This window comes from Apis mellifera, linkage group LG5 (assembly GCF_003254395.2).
Source record: "Apis mellifera strain DH4 linkage group LG5, Amel_HAv3.1, whole genome shotgun sequence".
In the NCBI taxonomy this organism is placed as follows: domain Eukaryota; kingdom Metazoa; phylum Arthropoda; class Insecta; order Hymenoptera; family Apidae; genus Apis; species Apis mellifera.
Window position 1 is genome coordinate 10,690,284 of NC_037642.1, and position 19,803 is coordinate 10,710,086.

Genomic DNA, 19,803 nt, shown 5'->3' on the forward strand with positions numbered 1-19,803 from the left:
TAAAATTTGTTACTTACTATTTTTATATGTGGCAAAAATACATTTACTGTTCAATTGATTGATAATATATATAAACATTTTGATTAAAAATTTATATGTTAATAAAACAACATGTTACATTACTTATATATGCATAATATAAATACTATATATCATGATAAAACAAATAAATAAAACATGATTTATAATAAATATGTTAAACATTTGAAAAACTCTTCAATAAAGATCGGTAATCATCACTACAGCAACAGATTGCAATTAACTGATGTTCTTTGCAACTATTCGCATGCAAAAATCGACAATCCGCTAATTTACATTGGTAAGGTAAATCGTATGTATAAGGATCTGTGCAGCAACATGCATCGTGCAATAATTTTTCTCCGCAATAAGGTAGAACAGAAGTGTCGCACAATGGACATTTCCTGAAAAACGAAGAGAAATTAAAAAAATTAAAGAATTAAAATTTGTATTATAGCAATTAATTGCAAAATATATTTACTTGTTTTGAAGAGGTCTGTAAATATAATCCGTTGGAAAATTATAATATTTAATATTGTCTTGATACAACTCCGTTGATGTGAATGGTAACGTTAATTTTTTTTCTTTTGCTTGATCGTCTAATAATATGCTGCTCTGTTCCCCTTTTTAGCATATAAGTTAAAAAAGATAAAATATATAAATGTTGTTTCAAAGTTACAATTAAAGAGTTAAACGAATAAAATAAAAATGTACATCCAATAGTATCTTTTGAACAACATTGATAATTTTGAATGAAATTGCAAGTGACAATATACTCACTTGATTCAGCAATAGCATACGATTGTATAATCAGAATGGTGGCGAATATTACCATGATAATATGCATATTTTTCACTCGATATCAGAGACACACTTTTTAACACTTTCGAATGTGGACACACTTTCCGACAAAATAAATTTCTGCAAATTTAACTTCTTTTCAAAACGTATGCAAACGTTATATAGTTACAACACGCTCACTTATAGTAGAATCACTTTAACAGTCGATCAGCAAATACCCGTTACTCGTAACAGATTCAGATGTTCCTCTCTTTTTAAAACGATAAATAAAAAATGAAATCAATTGCTCAAAGTATTCTCGACGAGTGTCTAAATCTATTTTTAATCGTTTCGTTAACAATACTTTTTAATGTATTTTTTATCGTTTTAGATTGAAATTTCGATTATCTTATTCTGAGATTGAGATTGTGAATCAGGGACGAATTTTGATAGAAAGTTAAATTGTACAGATCCGGTTTAATTTCGCAACCATAAAATTTTTTATTGCCAACCTATAAATAAAAAAATGTTATAAAATTTCGGCCTATATAAATTATAATAATTCTTCTTAGTGATTTAAAATTATCTATTATTAAAAATAAGTTTTTTTTATTTTATGGTAAATTCTTCTTTATCTTAAGTAACGATAATGTTGCAATAATTCGATTCTAAGCAAATTTTTACGCGTCTCGTGTAATCGTTTTACCTTATTCTTTATAATTAAGGAACTATCGTTTACGTAAAATTGCATCACATCCGCAACGAAAGAAAAAGATTGAAATAAGATTTCAGATACACGTTTGTACACATTATTCGCTGTTGCATTTCACCCATTAAAATACAAATACAACCGCTGTTATATTCATTTATATTTTCTTTGTACAATTACATTTCTTCATATGTACTATATACAATCGGAAATATTGTTTCTATCAAATTAGTAAAAATTTCACTTTCGTTCCCACGTGTTGTAAATATTCGTTTGCTTTCAATATTTATCGTACGGTGAAAAAATAATTTATTAAAATAAAACTTATATATATATATATAATATTTGGTTATTAAAATTACTAATTAGGCCGGCTGAAAGAGCAACCTGAGCACCGTTAATATCGCCAGGAACTTTGTAAGATTTATATTCGTTGATGATCCTGCTGCATTTGCTAAATATTTCCCTGAAAGGAATGAATTTAACGTGAAATAAAATTCTACTAGAATTAAATATAAGATAAAATTGCCTTAAGAAATCTATCTTATTAAATGGAAATAATCTTTCTATTAAAGTTTTATTATCTTCCAAGATATATATTTTTTTTTTATGAAAATTATTCTAATCTGTCTATTCTTCTCCAATTCTTCTATTAATTATAAAATTACATTCTCGTCAATTGTCGCGTTTACGCAACAATATCTAATATCGTTTTATCGTTAATTATAGATGAAAAGTAACTTACAAATGGAAGCTAAGTAAGAATGACAACAACATTCCCGTAACCTCGCGTATTCAGCACAATCTCCAGCTTGCACTTTGCATTCCTCGGGCCCGACACGACAACTGTGCGTCACGAAGGGAAATACCTCTGAAACAATAGATTCATAAGTGCAATGAACAGATATTTAAGAAAATTCAATTTAAAGTAATTACATTAAACAGATTACATTAAAAATTTGTTCAGCTGGTCTCATATGATATGATATTTAAGAAAAGTTTAAAATCAATTTAAAATAATTACATTAAATAGATTAGAAATTCAACTGATCTTATATGATACAAATATTTCAAGTAATTTGTTTTAATTTTTTCAAGAATATTTTCTTTTACAGGATATGTTAATATTGTTTAATTGTTCAACTGTTTTATGGAAGGAAAAAAAGTTTACTTTCAATTAATAAAGTTTCAATTATAAATATTTTTGGATTTATAATAGAGATATGAGGATGAATAATAAATAAAACTAACCAGTTTTATTACTTGTATTAACGATCAATTTGTAATGAGAGTATTAAAGGTTTCCAATTTCATATTCAATCGGAGAAGAATACTTAATAATTGATAAGAATACTATTCGAATTAAAATCATTATCTTAGAATGTTGATAATGAGAAGTTAAAATTCATTTTTTACACGATCTTTAATTATTCATAGAACGAAATTTCATTATTATTTCTTGTCTAGTCTGTTATTTGCATAGCATAATCGAATCGATTGATTAGAAAGAAGCAAAGAAGAAGGAAACGTGTGATTCATAAGATTGATCAAAACGAACTCGTGTATTCGATTCGTGCACACGATGCGTGCAGCAATGCAATTTTATTGCATTGCTGCTACTATCATTGTCATTCGCATAAACTTGGCACGCATTAACAGTAGCAAGACTAACTAACGTAAAATCGTTGTTACAAAATTAACTGTTTACAGGTTTTTCAGGAATCATTAAAACGTTCCTCGTACGTTTCAACTAAAAAAATACTTATATAATAGAAAATAAATTATTTTAAGGACTTCCATCATAAATTTTAATGTTTCACCTCAAAAGATTAATTATCTTTCTTGTCAAAGATAAAGGAAAATTATTATTTATATTTATACAGCGATAACTTCTTAAATATTTACTTATTTTATTTAAAAAAAAAATGTATCCACTTGCAATTATCTTTAATATTTTTTTTTAAAGAATTGTTAATAAAAAATTGGCAAGTAAAAAAAACAAGAGAATATCCTAAATCGGCAAGCGAATTATTTTAAACAAATAGATATTCGCCCAAGCTCACCTTGGAGAGATTAAAACTAATTAGAAATTCGAGTAAATGGGATTAGAGGTGAACGGCCGATAGCCTACGTAAAAAGTACGAAGGAAGAACGCGCGGAATACCCAAGTGTTCCTGTTTAACGGCTGTGCGACGTGTTTCGCGTGAATCACCTGGTATAGCCACCCTGTGCGCGAACGCATTATACTCGCGTGTGCCTGACAAGGATGAATCGTTAAACGAACAACGATGATTTCCTGAACAGGTGATTGTCCTTCCGTCCCAGCTGGATTTTGAAGATGCTTCGTGTCATTCCTCAAAGTTTCTCTTTCTTCCATTTTTATTTTACTAGGATCAGATTGACAGAAAATATTTTCTATATTGTTATTTTTATAATAACGTATCGTACAAAAACTTCAACTTCGTCGATAACAATTTTTTTATGGAGAAATTGTTTCATTAATCGTGTATTTTTAAATTTAGAAGAATTATTATTCCGTAGTTGTATTATTAAACAATTGTGACAATTTTAGATTTTGTATTATCACGACTCGTTGCATAACGAAACCGACGATCGTTCAATTCTTCACGCACGAATTGTTCGAGCGTGCATCGTTCTTTCTTTCGATCGATTTTTTTACACGTAAATCGAAACGAAGGACACGCCTAGAAACACAAGCAGCGTGTAAAAATTGTAAAAAGTGAAACACAAAGAAATCTATTAGAAATCAAGGTGATGGTTCCATTTTCCATAATCATTGCAACATTGAATGTATGTAATGCAACGATAGAATATAGAAAGTTTTCGTACTTTGTTGTTGATCAAGAAGAACAATTGTTAACTCACCGTTAACGCTGCCATCGCAACAACAATGATCGTTTATCACACTTCCATCTTTGCAGTATGTCATCTCTGTATTCGTACAAGCCTTGCATCCTGGGATTGGTCCTGCAAAATTATACAAAATATAATATCCTTCTTATTAAAGATAAAATATTTTTAAAGTACAAACGTAAAGCCTTTTATTAATATAGCAAAAACATCCTATATTCTTTAAGTAAGTAAAAAGAAAAAGATGATGGATTTTTAACGTTCAATTAATTAAAAATTACATTTCATTATTCTCTTTTCGATTATAACATAGAACTGTTATTAAACGAGACTATAATCTCATCAAATCGAGAGAGTACATGTATAATTCACATTAATTGGTGTCTCGAGGTTTTACGCAATTGTTTTGAAATTGTGTCGTGATGTTGTAGATATATGATGTTATATCATCTTAAATATTTAGATATTATTATTTATTATAAAATAGTATATATATATAACAGTTACAAAATTAAATTAAATTAAATTAACTGGAACTCTCATTACGATTAACCTTATTACAAAGATATATATATATCCAAATAAAAAAAATAAAGAAGCGAGCGAAAAATATTAAAATTGCATTGAATTACAGATATTGATTTATTCAAGGATAATTTCAGAAATAGCATCAGAAATACTACTACTACTTCTCAGAATTGTATATATGTTGCAAATCACTGAAATATACTACGCTGACAAGCTCGAATCGTCAAACAAAACAAGTAACCTTGGTTTTTCGCTTCCTGTTCACGATAACTATTACGTTTGAAAAAAAGAAAAAAAGAAAAACAGAGCAAGAAGATCTTTTTTCTCTCTCTAACGATTATTTTCGAAAAAAAGGAGGGAGGAAAAAAAAAGAAGGCAGCCTATGCAGATGCATGCAAGAAAATCTAGATTAGGGTTAAATCAATCGTTCGAAATCGATCGAATACCTTTCACATCCATACCCGCTGCGATAGTTGAACAATAAAGGCCGATTAATAAAACGAGAGATTTTTTCTCCCTCTTACAAGTTTTGTCGTGTAATTGATCGTGCGTGAGGTGGAAAGTAACCGAAGTATCTGTTCAAGCGGATCAAAGGGAAGTTATTTTCGGAAGGAGAGATAAATAGATTTCGGTGCTTCGTAAAGATTCGCTTTATAGACCGGAAGAAGTTAGAATGAAGTCGGACAAGACTTGTGTAACAAAACTTTCAGTATTTCGTGATAACGTTTAAGCACGTTTAAGTTACCGGGATAGAGGTGCAACTTTTTCGCCTCGTTAATCGCCTCCTCGTGGAGGACTTCATGCTCCAGGTAATATTCCTCGTCTGGATGATGGTTCACCACCGTGACCGATTCGAGATCACCGAGGATCAACAGGATCAGTATCAACACTCTGAACGTAGCCGCGTGTTGGTTCATGCTAAGCCCTCTTCTTTCCACATCCTCGACTTTTACGTGGATACCGCTCTCGCTTGATCCTGTTATTATTGAAAATATAAATTACTTTAAGATGAAAGTGTTGGACAAATAAAATAAAATATAAATTACTTTAAGATGAAAGTGTTGGACGAATAAAATAATTTCGATATATTTTTCATCTAGGTAGGAGAGTCTATCTTTTCGATCTCCTACAGTTTCGTAATTTTTACCATCATTGTCCACGGTTTTTTTTTTTTTTTTCATTACCCAGACTTGTTTCGTACGCATAACATAATATAATTGTCGTAACCGGAAGTATATGCAAGATTATAGGATAAGCGTACGTGGTGGGAGGGTGCTATATATATATATATGATATGAACGATAACGATTGTTAGCAGTGTTATCGTCATCCAAGGTAAGTTTTGTGAAAGAACTTTTCGTATTCGACGCGAAATCGTTATCGTTACGCACGTTTTAAATATTCTTCAAACCGTGTAATCGTCGAGCAATTTTTTCCTGCTGCGAATACGAAAAATATCTATTTATTGCAATATATTTTTAATAAATCGATTTATAACGCTACGATATCTACATCATCGAGGAAAATAAATAAATATTTCAATGCTCGCTTCAGTCATCGAGTTGAATTACGGCGTGAATTAATATTAAAATTATATAATTGCATCACCTTATCGTTAAATCTATTATGCATGGTGCTTGGCTTGTGTTCTAATGTTATAAGTTGCACGCGAAATTCGTTCGTCTGGTTTTGATATCGATCGTTCGATTCGTTTCATTTTGGGAATGATTCATCCTTGAATGTTACCCCTCTTGGGTAATTTTCCTTCCTAGTTATATGTTATCCTGTTTTTTCATATCTATTAGAAATTTTATTTTTACACAAATAATATAAACAAAAGGATACAATTGAAGATAATAAAAATAACAATAATAGTAAAAAGAATTAAAAGAAAATAATTAAAAATTGTAATCATGAAACTATTCCAATTAATAATATTACTTCACTAATTAAATTTAATGAAACTGGAGATCCTATATTAGATGAACATAATACAAATCATAATAATGACATTGAAGGTATAAAATTAATTATTCCTTTATTAATAAATATTAATCGTCTATTAGTTTGCCTATAAATTACATTAACTAAAAAAAAATAAACCTGAAGATCTTAATCCATGAGAAATCATTATTAAATATCCACCGATTGATCTAATTTTAAAAAAAGTTATTATTCTTATAATTATTAGAACCCTATATGTACAATTAATGAAATTGCAATAATTGATTTTATATCAAATTGAGATAAACATATTGATCTTAAAATTAAAACCCCCAAAAGAATTAATGAAATTACTAAAATTTTTTGAGTTCAAATAAATTCATTTTTATAAAGAAGAAAAGAAATTATTTATAGATGAAATTTGAATCAAAAACGTATTTTGATGTACACGGATGATGACGATAAAATAGTCCAGCACACCTATAAACGAAATGATTTAAACAAACGGAACGATCCATAATCTTCGGACAAATACCAATGTGTCTATTTGTGTAACATTACAATTTTCCTATATATCCGCTCCGTTACGCTTTTCTTTAAATATCAATCAATTTTCTCGAAATATGAATTTCTCGAAACAAAATTTTGTTTTGTTCATAAATTACGTTTTGATCCTCGTTACGATTCTCAATTTACAATACCTACAACAAAATGTTTTAATATAATTAATATTTGAATATAAGTTTGACGTATTACTTGTATATAATAATAAAAAAAAAAGAAAAAGAAAATTACAGAGTGTGGAAGTAAAAGAATAGTGACAAGAAAAAAACGAGATAAATACAAGAAGTTACATTCGCTTTGTGAGTCACAATGACAAAGACAGACGATCGTTAATTAAGCCCAATTAAGGGCCCTGTACGCGAAACACGGATGTCTTGACTTTTCGAATCAAGGTGGTATCGCGGTATGTCTTCCTGTTAATTGTTCTTCTCGTTTTAAACATGATAGATATTTCGTTTTTCATTGAAATTCAGAAGAAGAACACATAGGATAGGGAAAAATGGCCGTAAACACATTCGAAGACGTAAAGTAAAGTTAATTAAGGTATTGAACACGATATGACAGAAAGCGGACACGGTTTATCTGCTTGAGGAATTACGTCACTACTCGTTTTCTGGAGACTTTGAAGAAGAAGAAGAAGACTCTGAAAGAAGAAGACGTGTGAAAACATGGACAATGTGCATAAAAGAATAATGGTAAGAATATTGAACGAAGTTGAATCAAGGTTAGTTATAAAACTATCTTAATGTTGTAATTTTATAACGCGACATCAAGGAATCAAATTGGCATTAAAATTTCAATTAAACGTAGGAGTATTTTCCAATTTCTTGAAATAACATTTTTAAAATATTATTTGATATATATTTTAAATGTAAAATAGTTTTTTGATAATTATCATGAATCTCAATTATTAGATTCCATTAAATAGTTTTTTGAAATTCATACTTTAAAAAGAAAATGAATAAAATATGTAAATCATGTCTTAAGTTAAAAATTAATGAACTAAATTAGTTACTTGATGTTACATTAATACAAAAAAATACTTCATTAAAAATTTCAAATGTTTTGTTCGTACTTTGAAATATCAATATTATTAAAATTATTCAAAGTTCACCGAATCATGATTGGCACGAATATTTATGCATATTATAAGAGGTTCATCATCTTCTTATCTTAAATATTAAAATAAAGATGTTTTTCCCCCATCGATAACGAACATTGACACTTGTAGCGTCTACGCAAGAAATGAAACGTTTGTATATATCTAAAGTCGATTTTTTTAATTATATTTTCGAGAAGAATCACTTTATCTTTATTAACCTTTGACTTCGACTCTTAAATTATCTCTTTTTCCCTTTTTTACTGTAGTAGGAAAAGACGATGAAGGGGAAAGTTATTATTCTTATCTTCTTATCATAGCTGAAACCTAATTTCAAAAATTTGATATTTTTATAAAATAATTTGTACAATAAAATTATCCAATTTATAAAATACCTCCATCAATGTATAAATATATACTTTCATTTACTCTATATTTTCCATACAAAATATATCGTAAAATATTGTATTTTACTTTTTAATAAAATAAAAAAAATGTAATATAATATAACAACATAATATAAAATATTCTCTCACCATTATTTCACCCCATTGAACACACGAACAATCCATTATTGAAAATCCGTTTTTCTCGATCGAATCTTTCGAAGTATCATGTTCAAATTCACTGGCACAATATAATTTGAATCACATTCAACGAATCAGCTGCATTGTATTTATATTCCTAGAGATGAAAATGAAAAGAAAGAATAAAGAAGAAGATGAAAAAAAATCCGTTTCTTTTCTCGATTTAAGAATTTATATAAATCGTCGTATTGTTGATAAAACGTGAATAAGAAGAGAAACGTAAAGTTAGTTATAAAATTTTGTCCGCCTGGACAGACGTACGACCGTCGAACACTACAGGCTGCGTTGAACTGTCGACCGAGGGCTGAAAAGAGTATTAGGCACCACTACCACCATCACCATCCTACTGTTCCATATTACTGTTACTACAACCACCACTATTGTAACCAAACTTGTTTAAGACGCAAGTTTAAGACGATGTTTAAAAAAAGTATTTAAAATTATTTGAGAATTAGAGTTTACACTTTCACTTTTTGTTCGTATATGTATGTACAACATCACGATTTCTATTTAAAATTATTTTGACGATAATTTCTCTTGACAAACTTAATTTTTTTTTTTTTTATCTTACATATTTATAAATTTTTAATTTTAACGAAATAAAAATTAATCGTTAAAATAATTTTGTATCTTCGAAACGACGATATGAAATTTAAACAATTTTTTTATATCAGACAAAGAAGTGTCATAATTCTTGAAAACGTTAAATTTAAGATATATTTATTTCATAATTACTAATCAATTCACATTTAATACATTTATGTGTATACTTTTACAGTTCAGTAACTGTTCAAAATTCTACAACAAAGGATACGTGCTTTAGAATACAAAATACTTAAACGTTTAATCATTTGTATAAAATACGTTACGAACCGGCATATGATCTGCGTACGTAAAACCGCAATCCCAAATTAGATGGCAGCATTTGTACTAGTTTTTCAATTCAAATTCATGAAAAAAATAATTGAAGTTATAAGTTCCATGAAGTAGAATGTATATCGATATATTGATTATTTCGAAAAATATCTGTAATTATCAAACGATTGAACATGAAAAATTTTTTAATTTATAATAAATTATAAATTATTTCTGGTCAATTCTGGTCAATTCTTTAAAATATACGAATTATTGATATATTGATAAATTTTAGTATTAATAATTTATTAACTTTGAAATAAAAGAAAATAGTAATAATGAAAAGATTTAATTTAAATTAAATTATTAAATCTTTGTTTTTTATAAATATTAATTAATTTATATTTCTAATTTTTCAATTATTCTATTAAATAAAATTTTATATTGTAAATATTTTAAATATTAAAATTACAAATCCTTTTAATTATTCAATTTACCAAATTTACAATTGCACATATTGCAATTATTATTTTTATAAAAAAAATCATGGAAATATCTCTTGTTGAAGATTACGTATATTCTGTATGGATCATTTTCGCTTCATAGTAGACATCTGGATTTTTGTAGGAATGGGTCCAATGTATAAAGGCTTCGTGAAAGGGCATTTATAAGAAAGCATTAAAAACCTTGCGAAGAAGGGTCGGTACGTTGCTTATTGATCTTGTCGGCGAGTCCTGCCTTGATTCGGTCCTATATTCACTGATAATTTCAACATCAAAGGAATATTTTTATAATTTTATCTTGTAAAAAATTATTATTTTAATAAAATGAAAAGTAAAAATAATTATAAAAAAAAGGATATTTCAATTTCTTTCTTATATTAAATTCTTTGTCTCTACAATCAATTTTAAAATACAATAATACAAAATTAAAACATAGATATATTTTTTTTGCCAAAAATATCAATAAACATATATGAAGATCATCAAAAATTTATTAATTGAATTATAGTGAAGTATAGACAAAAATAGAAGAAATCTCTTATTGATCCTTAAATACAGGTTATTAATTTGACAAGGATATTTCTATATAGTAACAAAGTATATTTAATTATTCATGATTCTTTGACCCGCATGTTTGATTTTTTTCTTACATTCGGAACAACTGTTTTTTTATATAATTATATTTTTATATTTCTATAAATATTATATTAACAAAATAAATGCTTACCAATAAGAGTTTAAAAAATTAATTAAATGTTGATTTTTTAAAGTCAAAGTAATTCATAAGGATTACAATTACGTAATTTATTATATTCTATTTATCATGGGTGTGCCATGCCTAGCCCTCGTACGCTCCACATACGTTTTATAGCGACACACCTTATATGTGGCCCCTGGAAATGTACAGGTAAAATGATCAATTTATAGCCACAATACGTCTGCTTACATATCTGATTGACATTCGTTACCCATACGTCAGTAATACATATAGAAGAATTCTATTTAAAAATGAATAATAATTAGAAATAATATTTCATTTCAACTAATTGCTTACATTTAATATTCAATATTTTAATATTTAAAAATTATAAAATTAAAAAATTTTTTATTTAAAAATATATATACCTTATAATTCATATACATATGATTTACAAATGCAAAAATTTGTTTTAACAACTTTATTTGAATATCCTAATTGTGATAATGTTGAATTGTATTTAATTATAATTTCTATGATCACAAATTTATACAAAATTATATTAATATAATAATTATAATAATTAAAAATTAAAACAAACTTCAAATTTCCTTAGAAAAAAATATACTTGGAAAGAAACAGAAACATAAAAGTTTAGGTTAGGAAATAAGCTATATGTAGATTGTTTTTATGTTTCCTCATCGATTTTATTGATTTACATTGATCCGGTTCTGTTCACTAACTTGTTTCCATTTAACTGTTTAATTTTTCTAGGTGAAAGAAACTCTCTCTGGCAGTGAGACTGTTATATCTCAATGAACGGTTTATTTAGTTTCCTGTAGTGTTAAACAATGCAGACGAAAATGAACGTAGGCGATAATACACGCGTGTTCGCTTGTAACTATTCCACTAATTAATTGCACAATCTTTAAATGATAATTTATTGGAGCATTTAATCCATAAAATTGGAAATATTTTATATAATACTTATAATCTATAATATTTCGACATGTACATATAATAACTATAAATATATTACATTATATCATCCCTTTCTTGTAATTGGTTTATCATATACATACTTCTGATTTATTTTTAAAATAGAACAATTTGATTGGTTTATTGTGTTTAAATATGAATCAAGTTTGAATTCGCGCTTTTTTTACATTACTTCTTTATATCATTGCAGTAAATATAAAAAATTTGAAAATACATGCGCGAAAGAAACTATTGCGCGCCTTAAACTGCATTATATACAGTTTATGCCGCATTGCATAGTTCAAGCTGGAAACGTCAGCACTCTAAATAGAAATGTCTTGAGAGAAGCGCAAGAGAAGTGCGGAATTCTCCATCTATACAGTATTTGTTACTTTGTAATTGCATATTAAGATATAAATTTCTATTTATATTTACAACGTAGAATCAAATTATAATAATGTCATCTGAGCCAATATTAAATCCTGTAAGTATTATTTTTATAGATTAAAGAATTATTTGACCTAATAAAAGTAACAAAATGACTATCATTTTTGATTGATTAAGAAAGAATACATACATCTGCAATGCTGATGTAATTATAATGAAATATAGTTTGTCTATGTATTAAATGAATTATTTCATTAAATTTTTCAAATTATTTTCAATTTTCTATATAAAAATCCATATTATATAACATAAAAAAATTTTTTAAATGTATGACAAAATTGAATTGAAAGAATAGAACAAAATATAATAAATGACAACATAATAATATAATTTTTTAATGCAATTTAAATAAAAATATAAAATAATTGAATTTATCTAGTAATTAATTTGTATAGTTAATAAGTTTAATAAGTTCACATTTTATATTTCTATTTTATATTTATATTTCAAAATAATAATACATTTTTATATTTTTTTTTTGTTTAAATTAATTTATCTTTAAAAATTATTTTTTTATTTAAATAGCCTATTCCTTATGTGGGATCCATTGAAGGAGGTTTAAAACCTGGAAAAATGGTAAAAATTCAAGGCAAAGTTTCTCCTGATGCTATACGTTTTGCTATAAATTATCAACTAGGACCTAATTTAAATCCAAGAGATGATATAGCTATTCATGTTTCACCACGCTTTCCAGAAGGATTTATTACTAGAAATCATATAGAATCAATGACTTGGGGTATAGAAGAAAATGAAGGTCCTATGTTGATACAACCTGGTCAAGAATTTGAAATTCTTCTTTTATGTGATCATAAATGTTATAAAATTGCTATAAATGGTAGACATTTTACAGAATTTAATCATCGATTATCATATGATAAAGTGACACATTTGGTTATTGATGGTGATGTAGAAATACAATCCATCTCATATGAAATTGTACCTATAGATCCGCCTAGTTCTCCTAAAGTATTATCTACACCAGATGTACCTGTTGCTAACTTTGGCCCACCACGTAATTAAATATTTTATATATATATATATTTTTATCAATTATATAGTGAATAATTTTAAAAATTGTATAACTAGATTTATATATTATATATTATTATATTATAATAATATAAATTAATAATATTATATTATAATAATTTATTTTTTAAGTAAATTGTTATTAATTTTTAGCTCCTGGTGGATTATATCCTACAATACAAGGTGGATATGGTCCACCTCCAGGTCCTGGTTATGGTCCACCACCTCCAGGTCCTGGTTATGGTCCACCACCTTCAGGTCCTGGTTATGGTCCTCCACCTAATGCATATGGAGGTTTTCCTCCAAAATCATATGGATATCAGCCTGGATATGAAAAGCCTGAAGAAGAAGATGCATTTAGTGGTTGTTTGGATAAAGTAGGCCTTGCATTAGGAGGATTAGTTGCTGCAGGAGGTATAGCAGCTGCTGCACATGCTATAAATGTATATAATTCAAATATTTCAAAAGTAGTAATATATATAATATATTAAATATATAATAATATATAATGTTATGTATAATAATTTAGAAAAAAAAAGAAGTTGAAGAAGATCAAGAAAAGTCTGATGCTTCTAAATCAAAAACAGAAAGTGAAGGTGGCTTAGGAAACCTTGGCTCTCTGGGTGCAGCTTTAGCAAGCAGTTTAGTGACCAATGCTTTAAGTAACTCACATGCACAACAAGGCTATCCCTCCCAGCAATCAAGTAATAGTGGTGGTGTATTAGATTCTATTCTTGGAGCATTAGGTATGATATAGTAAATACATCTTATACTTTAAAAATAATAATAAAAAAATAAATCTTTTCAAATTATAAAGATATTTTAATTTGTTTATAAATAATGATAATTATATAATTCAATAATTAAATATAGAAGTATAGAAATATTTGATAATAATAATATTTATTATTCATTATCATATTTATATTAAAAATCATAAAAATTTCACAATTAAATTTTAATATACTAACTTTATATAATATATATAAGGTGGAAGTAGTGGAAATAATATAGCACCACCTCCTACAAATCAGCCAAGTGATCCATTGACAGGAGCCTTAGGATCTATTATTGGTGGTGTTTTTGGTAATGATGGAAATCAAAAATCAAATTATCAGCCTTCAGGAGGTTATGGAAATTATCAACCTTCTGGTGGATATTCTAGCCAACAATCAAATTCAGGTTCAGATCTTTTATCTGGAATAGGATCAGCAATTGGCTCTTCTTTGTTTAATTCAGCTTTAGGAGGTCTTAAAAAACATGGTAAAGATGTAAGTATAAAATGCTTTAATTATAAATATAAAAATTTTTTAATTTATTTATATAATTATTTCTACAGAAATCTCTCGAAGATAATCATTCGACTCCTCCATCAACTTATACATCAAATTCTATGAGACCTTCTGATAGTTCTGCAAATAATTCTTCTTCAGGACATAATCTAACAGCAGAAGAAATTTCAAAAGGCCTAGGTTTGGATGACTAAAGTAAGTTCAAATATAAATTCACATAATAAAAGTTATGCTCTCTTATTGTTATTTAATATAAAATGAGTTCTATTATAAATATTACTAACTGAAATATGTGCACAATATATTAGGAATGTTTAAAAGGCAGCTAAATATATTTTTGGCATAAAATATTTTAGTAAATAATAACAAGAAATACAATTGCTTGAATCTCATATTAACAAAATTGATATTTTTGTAAATATAAGATTATTTATTTAAAATAAATCCGCTTCATTTATGTTTTCATAAATAAATAATATATACCTTAGGTCGATTATAAACAGAATAAAATAAAATATTTGTAATAAAATCTTTTTAAGCTTTATAGTTGAAAATTTATAGTCAAGTTGATATTTTTTAAGATTTATTATATTTTTATAAAAATAGCAATACAGCTTGAATGCGTTAATAGAATACAAAATACTTTGTTATTTTATTTTCTTAATATATAAAGAATAAAATATATATATATATGTATAAAATATATATTATATATTATAAAAACATATTAATAAATTTATTCTTGATGAAAAACTTCTGTTGATGAACATGTTTCCAATATAATTTTATGTTTTTTTCTGTAATGTAACACAAACATTAAATACCTTAATATACAATTAAAATATTTCAAGAAACTTACATTTTCAGATTTTAATATTTCAAGTTCTCTTTTTTTTTTTCGTTTAAAGAATCCGATTTTAAATAATATTAAAATTAACAATATTAATAATAAATTTCCTAAGAAAATTGATAAAATTATAATCCATGTAGCAATTTGTTCAGTTATTAGTGAACCTAAAAACATTGTAGCCACAATAACATTATCAGGTTTATGTCCAATTTTTTGAATAATATGATGTGATTCCAAAATATTAACATTTCCGCTAGATAAAAAAAATATAATATCTTTTCCTGCCATCATTGCTGTAATAAAAAATTTTAAAAAAAAATATTTTAAATATATTATAATTTAAAAATTATATAAAAATATATTAACATATTAAATAAAATCTTACATTTTAAATTAGATAAATTAAAATCTAATATAAGTGAAAGTTTTGCAATAGACAAAGAATTTATAAATGGGCCTAGTTTGTATTTAATATATGTACATTTTACATTGTCATTTATGCAATCAACATAAAGTGATCTATTTTTAGGTGGAAAATTTATAGAAAAATTAGAATCTGTTATAAACTTTTCTGATTTTTCAGTATTTGCAGTATAAATTTTAAAATTATCAATCAAAGCAGTTGAAACTGTGGAGTTTAAATAGATACAATGAAATGGTTGATTATCCGTGTAGCTGCAAGTTATATCATTTATATTGATAATTTGTATATCTCCAATAGATTGCTTCCAGAAAGTTGGAATACTAAGTGTTAATATAACTTCATTAATTGGACTAGCACCAAATTTCTGAATTTCATAAATATGTTGAAATTGAATGCTATTTAATTTTTTATCTTCAGTTTCAAGAAAATATGAATATAAATCATATTGGGCTTTCCTAAGTAAAAATAATTGTAGTCATCAATAACAATCTATATATGAATAAAATATAAAAATATAAAAAAAAAGAATCATTAATTAAATAATAATAATAATTAATACACATAGGAATACTAACCCTGTTATTGCTATATCAATATCAGTATCAAAATATATAGTAAAAACATTTGTATTATTGAATGAATTTCTTTGTTCACTTTGTGTACTAAAATTGGTCCATAGTTGTACATGATCAATATCAAATTGAACTTTACTCATATCCAAATTTAATATCAATTTTTTCTAATAAAAAGATATAATTATGTTATATTTTTAAAAATATTTTAATATAAAAAATAAATTATATTTACGTTTTTTTTAAGTGGATTTCCAAGATCACATATTATTTCTAAAATATTATTTTTATAAAAATTTTCTATACATAAAGATGGTATACTTGCTAATGATAATATTTTTGGTATATATATGTGTATTTTAGCTTGATATGCAGGTTCACCATTATTAAAGACATCTAATTTAAATTTAGTAGTAAATATAGATCCTATGATATATCTATTACCAAACTTTAAATCTGTTGAAAGTAATACTTTCACATCTGAAGTACAAATATTATCTTCACCACAGTCTACAGCAAATGGTAATTTTATTAAATCTTCAGTTTTAGAAAGTAATTTATTTATGATTGCACAAGATGTACAAAAAAAATTCAAATTTCTCTCATTGTTATTTAAATTCTTTTCTAAATTAATTTTTACGAATATTTCAATTGGATTTATTATATTTTGAATATTTTCCTAATAAATAAATTAAACAGATATAATATATTTTTATTAAAAATAAATATTTTTTTAAACATATTTATAAAATTTTACCTTTAAATGTATTTCAATTTTTTTGCATAAATTTTTAGATTTATATAAAGTTTCGGAAAATTTATAAATATTAATATTATTTTTTTCTATATTGTAATAAGCCCTTCCATATATTTCATCGATTTTCAAAAATTTAACAACTCCTAAACATTTACTTAATATTAAATATTTCTTAAATATTATATTAAAAATGTATATTAAATATATTCAATCCTATTATAAGTATTTAATTATATACTTACGAAGGAATTTAGGAGCATTTATTCCATCATAATATGTACATATATTAATTAAAAAAGAAGAAGAATTTATTAATAATTTTTTATCTTCATAGATCAATTGTGTAGTTATTGTTATGACAGGTTTTGATTTTATTAAAACAACTTGTTCTGATAAATAAGCTCCAACTGCAATATCAGGATATTTATCATCATTTATGTCACGAGGTTCTGAAATTGAAATCCCAAATCCACGGATATTTTTTCCAAATTGTTTTCCAATTATTTTTTGACTATAATGTTTAAGTAATCCATTACTATTGCCATTAAATATATATATTGCACCAGTCCCTTCTTCATATGGTGCACCAACAGCAATATCATTATAACCATCATAATCAATATCACCAAGACAAGATATAGTAGAACCAAATCTACTTTCAGATATTTTTCCATCAAATGATTGTTTTTTAAAATTTTCCTAATATTAATGTTTAAATTTAATATATATATTATATTTTAATATAATATATTTAAAATATATGACATACATTAGATAAAGCAGTATATACATATATGCGACCTTCATCTATATCTTTTGACCATAATGGTGCTCCAACAATTAGCTCATCTTCAGCATCACCATTGAGATTACATGATGTTAAAGCAGCACCAAAATATTCTCCATATTGTTCACCTTTTAAAAATTTCTTTATATTTATTATTGCATTATTAGTTTCAGGAAAAGTAAATATAATAACACTTCCATTCATATTTGAATCTTTTGGAGCACCAGAAACAAACCATAATTCTTCTTTTATAAAATAACCAGATGTTACTGCGTATCCTAAATAAAGTATAATTATAAATTATTGTTTTACATATTATTGATAAATAAATATATGTTTTTTAATATTTTTTTATATAAATGTTTTTTACGATTTATATTATAAAAATATTTAATTAATATTAAAAGTGTACTATTTACCGAAATAACTATTTTCACGAATTCTTTTTTCATTTTTAGTTGACGGAATTATAAATTGTATTTTTCCATAAATTGGTTTTTTAACTAATAAAGGTAAGCCTTTCCAATTAAATACACCAGGACTACCTAATATTAAATTCCACTTTAATCCAATAGATACCATATTTATTGAAAAACCAATTTGACTCATTTCAAAATTATAAACTTTTCTATTATTTGGATATATAAAATTCGAATAATTTGAAAATAATAAAATTTTGTTTTCAACTTCATTTTCAAAAAATTTAATATTGTTAACTAATAATAAGTAACAAATACCATTCATGTACCAATTATATTTGTCTTTTTTTTTCCATCGTGGACCACAAACCTATTTATAAATTTAATTAATTAATTAAAAAATATTAATTGTCTTTAGATATTAATTATATTTAAAAAATATATATAAAGAAATGAATAAAAAATTTAGACATACCACAATTTTAGGATTGGTTTTATTTTCTACAGCAATTGTTGCACCAATCCAAGCATTATCTTTAATTTGATTCCATTCATTATATTCACCATTTCCACTTTTATCAATAATCCATTCCTTACAGGTCTTATTAATTGAACATTGATATACAGTACCTGGTTCAATTACATTTTTTATTATGCTTGAATTTGCTCTAGGAGCACCTACAAGAAGTATGAAATCTAGTCCTTCTGTATAAAGTGCAACAGAAAATCCAAAATAACTTCCTCGTTGATTATTAAAAGTTTTAGGAATATTAAATATTTTAACATTATTAACATCTAAATTATATGCTAATGTATTATATTTTAAAATTACAAATATAAAAATAGAAAACCATATATTAATTTTAATTTTTAATAAAGTTAAATATATCATTTTGAATTTTTAATATTAGTAAAGTGAACAATCAGAAAACATTATATGTCTAAACTACTTTTAAAACTGGAAGAACTAAGAATTTATTTACAGGAAGTGGTATGTATTTACAGGAAATGCTATATATATTCATACCACAATGACATCATAAAGAAATTAATCATATTTAAATTTAAATTTCTTATATTTATACTTTATATT

The 19,803-nt window shown here is 25.6% G+C and overlaps 4 protein-coding genes and 1 long non-coding RNA gene across 5 annotated transcripts; 1 reads left to right on the forward strand and 4 right to left on the reverse strand.

Annotated features, from left to right (window-relative positions):
- Positions 1–1,440, reverse strand: LOC102656464. The gene is made up of 3 exons (XM_006567756.3): positions 799–1,440; positions 500–641; positions 1–422 (listed from the first exon to the last, which is right to left on the reverse strand). The coding sequence occupies exons 1-3, from the start codon at positions 863–865 to the stop codon at positions 197–199; spliced, it is 435 nt and encodes a 144-aa protein (XP_006567819.2). The 5' UTR covers positions 866–1,440; the 3' UTR covers positions 1–196.
- A 207-nt stretch (positions 1,441–1,647) lies between these two features.
- Positions 1,648–9,499, reverse strand: LOC725128. Its single transcript, XM_006567755.3, has 5 exons — positions 9,050–9,499; positions 5,652–5,882; positions 4,394–4,495; positions 2,253–2,378; positions 1,648–1,973 (listed from the first exon to the last, which is right to left on the reverse strand). Exons 2-5 carry the CDS (start codon positions 5,821–5,823, stop codon positions 1,873–1,875), a joined length of 501 nt encoding a protein of 166 aa, XP_006567818.1. The 5' UTR covers positions 5,824–5,882; positions 9,050–9,499; the 3' UTR covers positions 1,648–1,872.
- A 936-nt stretch (positions 9,500–10,435) lies between these two features.
- LOC102656265 lies at positions 10,436–12,033 on the reverse strand. Its single transcript, XR_410965.3, has 3 exons — positions 11,584–12,033; positions 11,186–11,456; positions 10,436–10,714 (listed from the first exon to the last, which is right to left on the reverse strand). It is a non-coding gene; the product is annotated as an uncharacterized LOC102656265 (long non-coding RNA).
- Positions 12,034–12,429: 396 nt separating this feature from the next.
- LOC408848 (protein enabled) lies at positions 12,430–15,654 on the forward strand. The gene is made up of 6 exons (XM_392379.6): positions 12,430–12,617; positions 13,106–13,592; positions 13,763–14,052; positions 14,139–14,355; positions 14,600–14,880; positions 14,949–15,654. Exons 1-6 carry the CDS (start codon positions 12,591–12,593, stop codon positions 15,093–15,095), a joined length of 1,449 nt encoding a protein of 482 aa, XP_392379.2. The 5' UTR covers positions 12,430–12,590; the 3' UTR covers positions 15,096–15,654.
- LOC107964400 (integrin alpha-8-like) lies at positions 15,151–19,748 on the reverse strand. Its single transcript, XM_026440883.1, has 9 exons — positions 19,186–19,748; positions 18,711–19,080; positions 18,274–18,569; positions 17,747–18,203; positions 17,607–17,647; positions 16,983–17,357; positions 16,751–16,914; positions 16,137–16,630; positions 15,151–16,044 (listed from the first exon to the last, which is right to left on the reverse strand). The coding sequence occupies exons 1-9, from the start codon at positions 19,600–19,602 to the stop codon at positions 15,638–15,640; spliced, it is 3,021 nt and encodes a 1,006-aa protein (XP_026296668.1). The 5' UTR covers positions 19,603–19,748; the 3' UTR covers positions 15,151–15,637.
- Between the last annotated feature and the right edge of the window lie 55 nt (positions 19,749–19,803).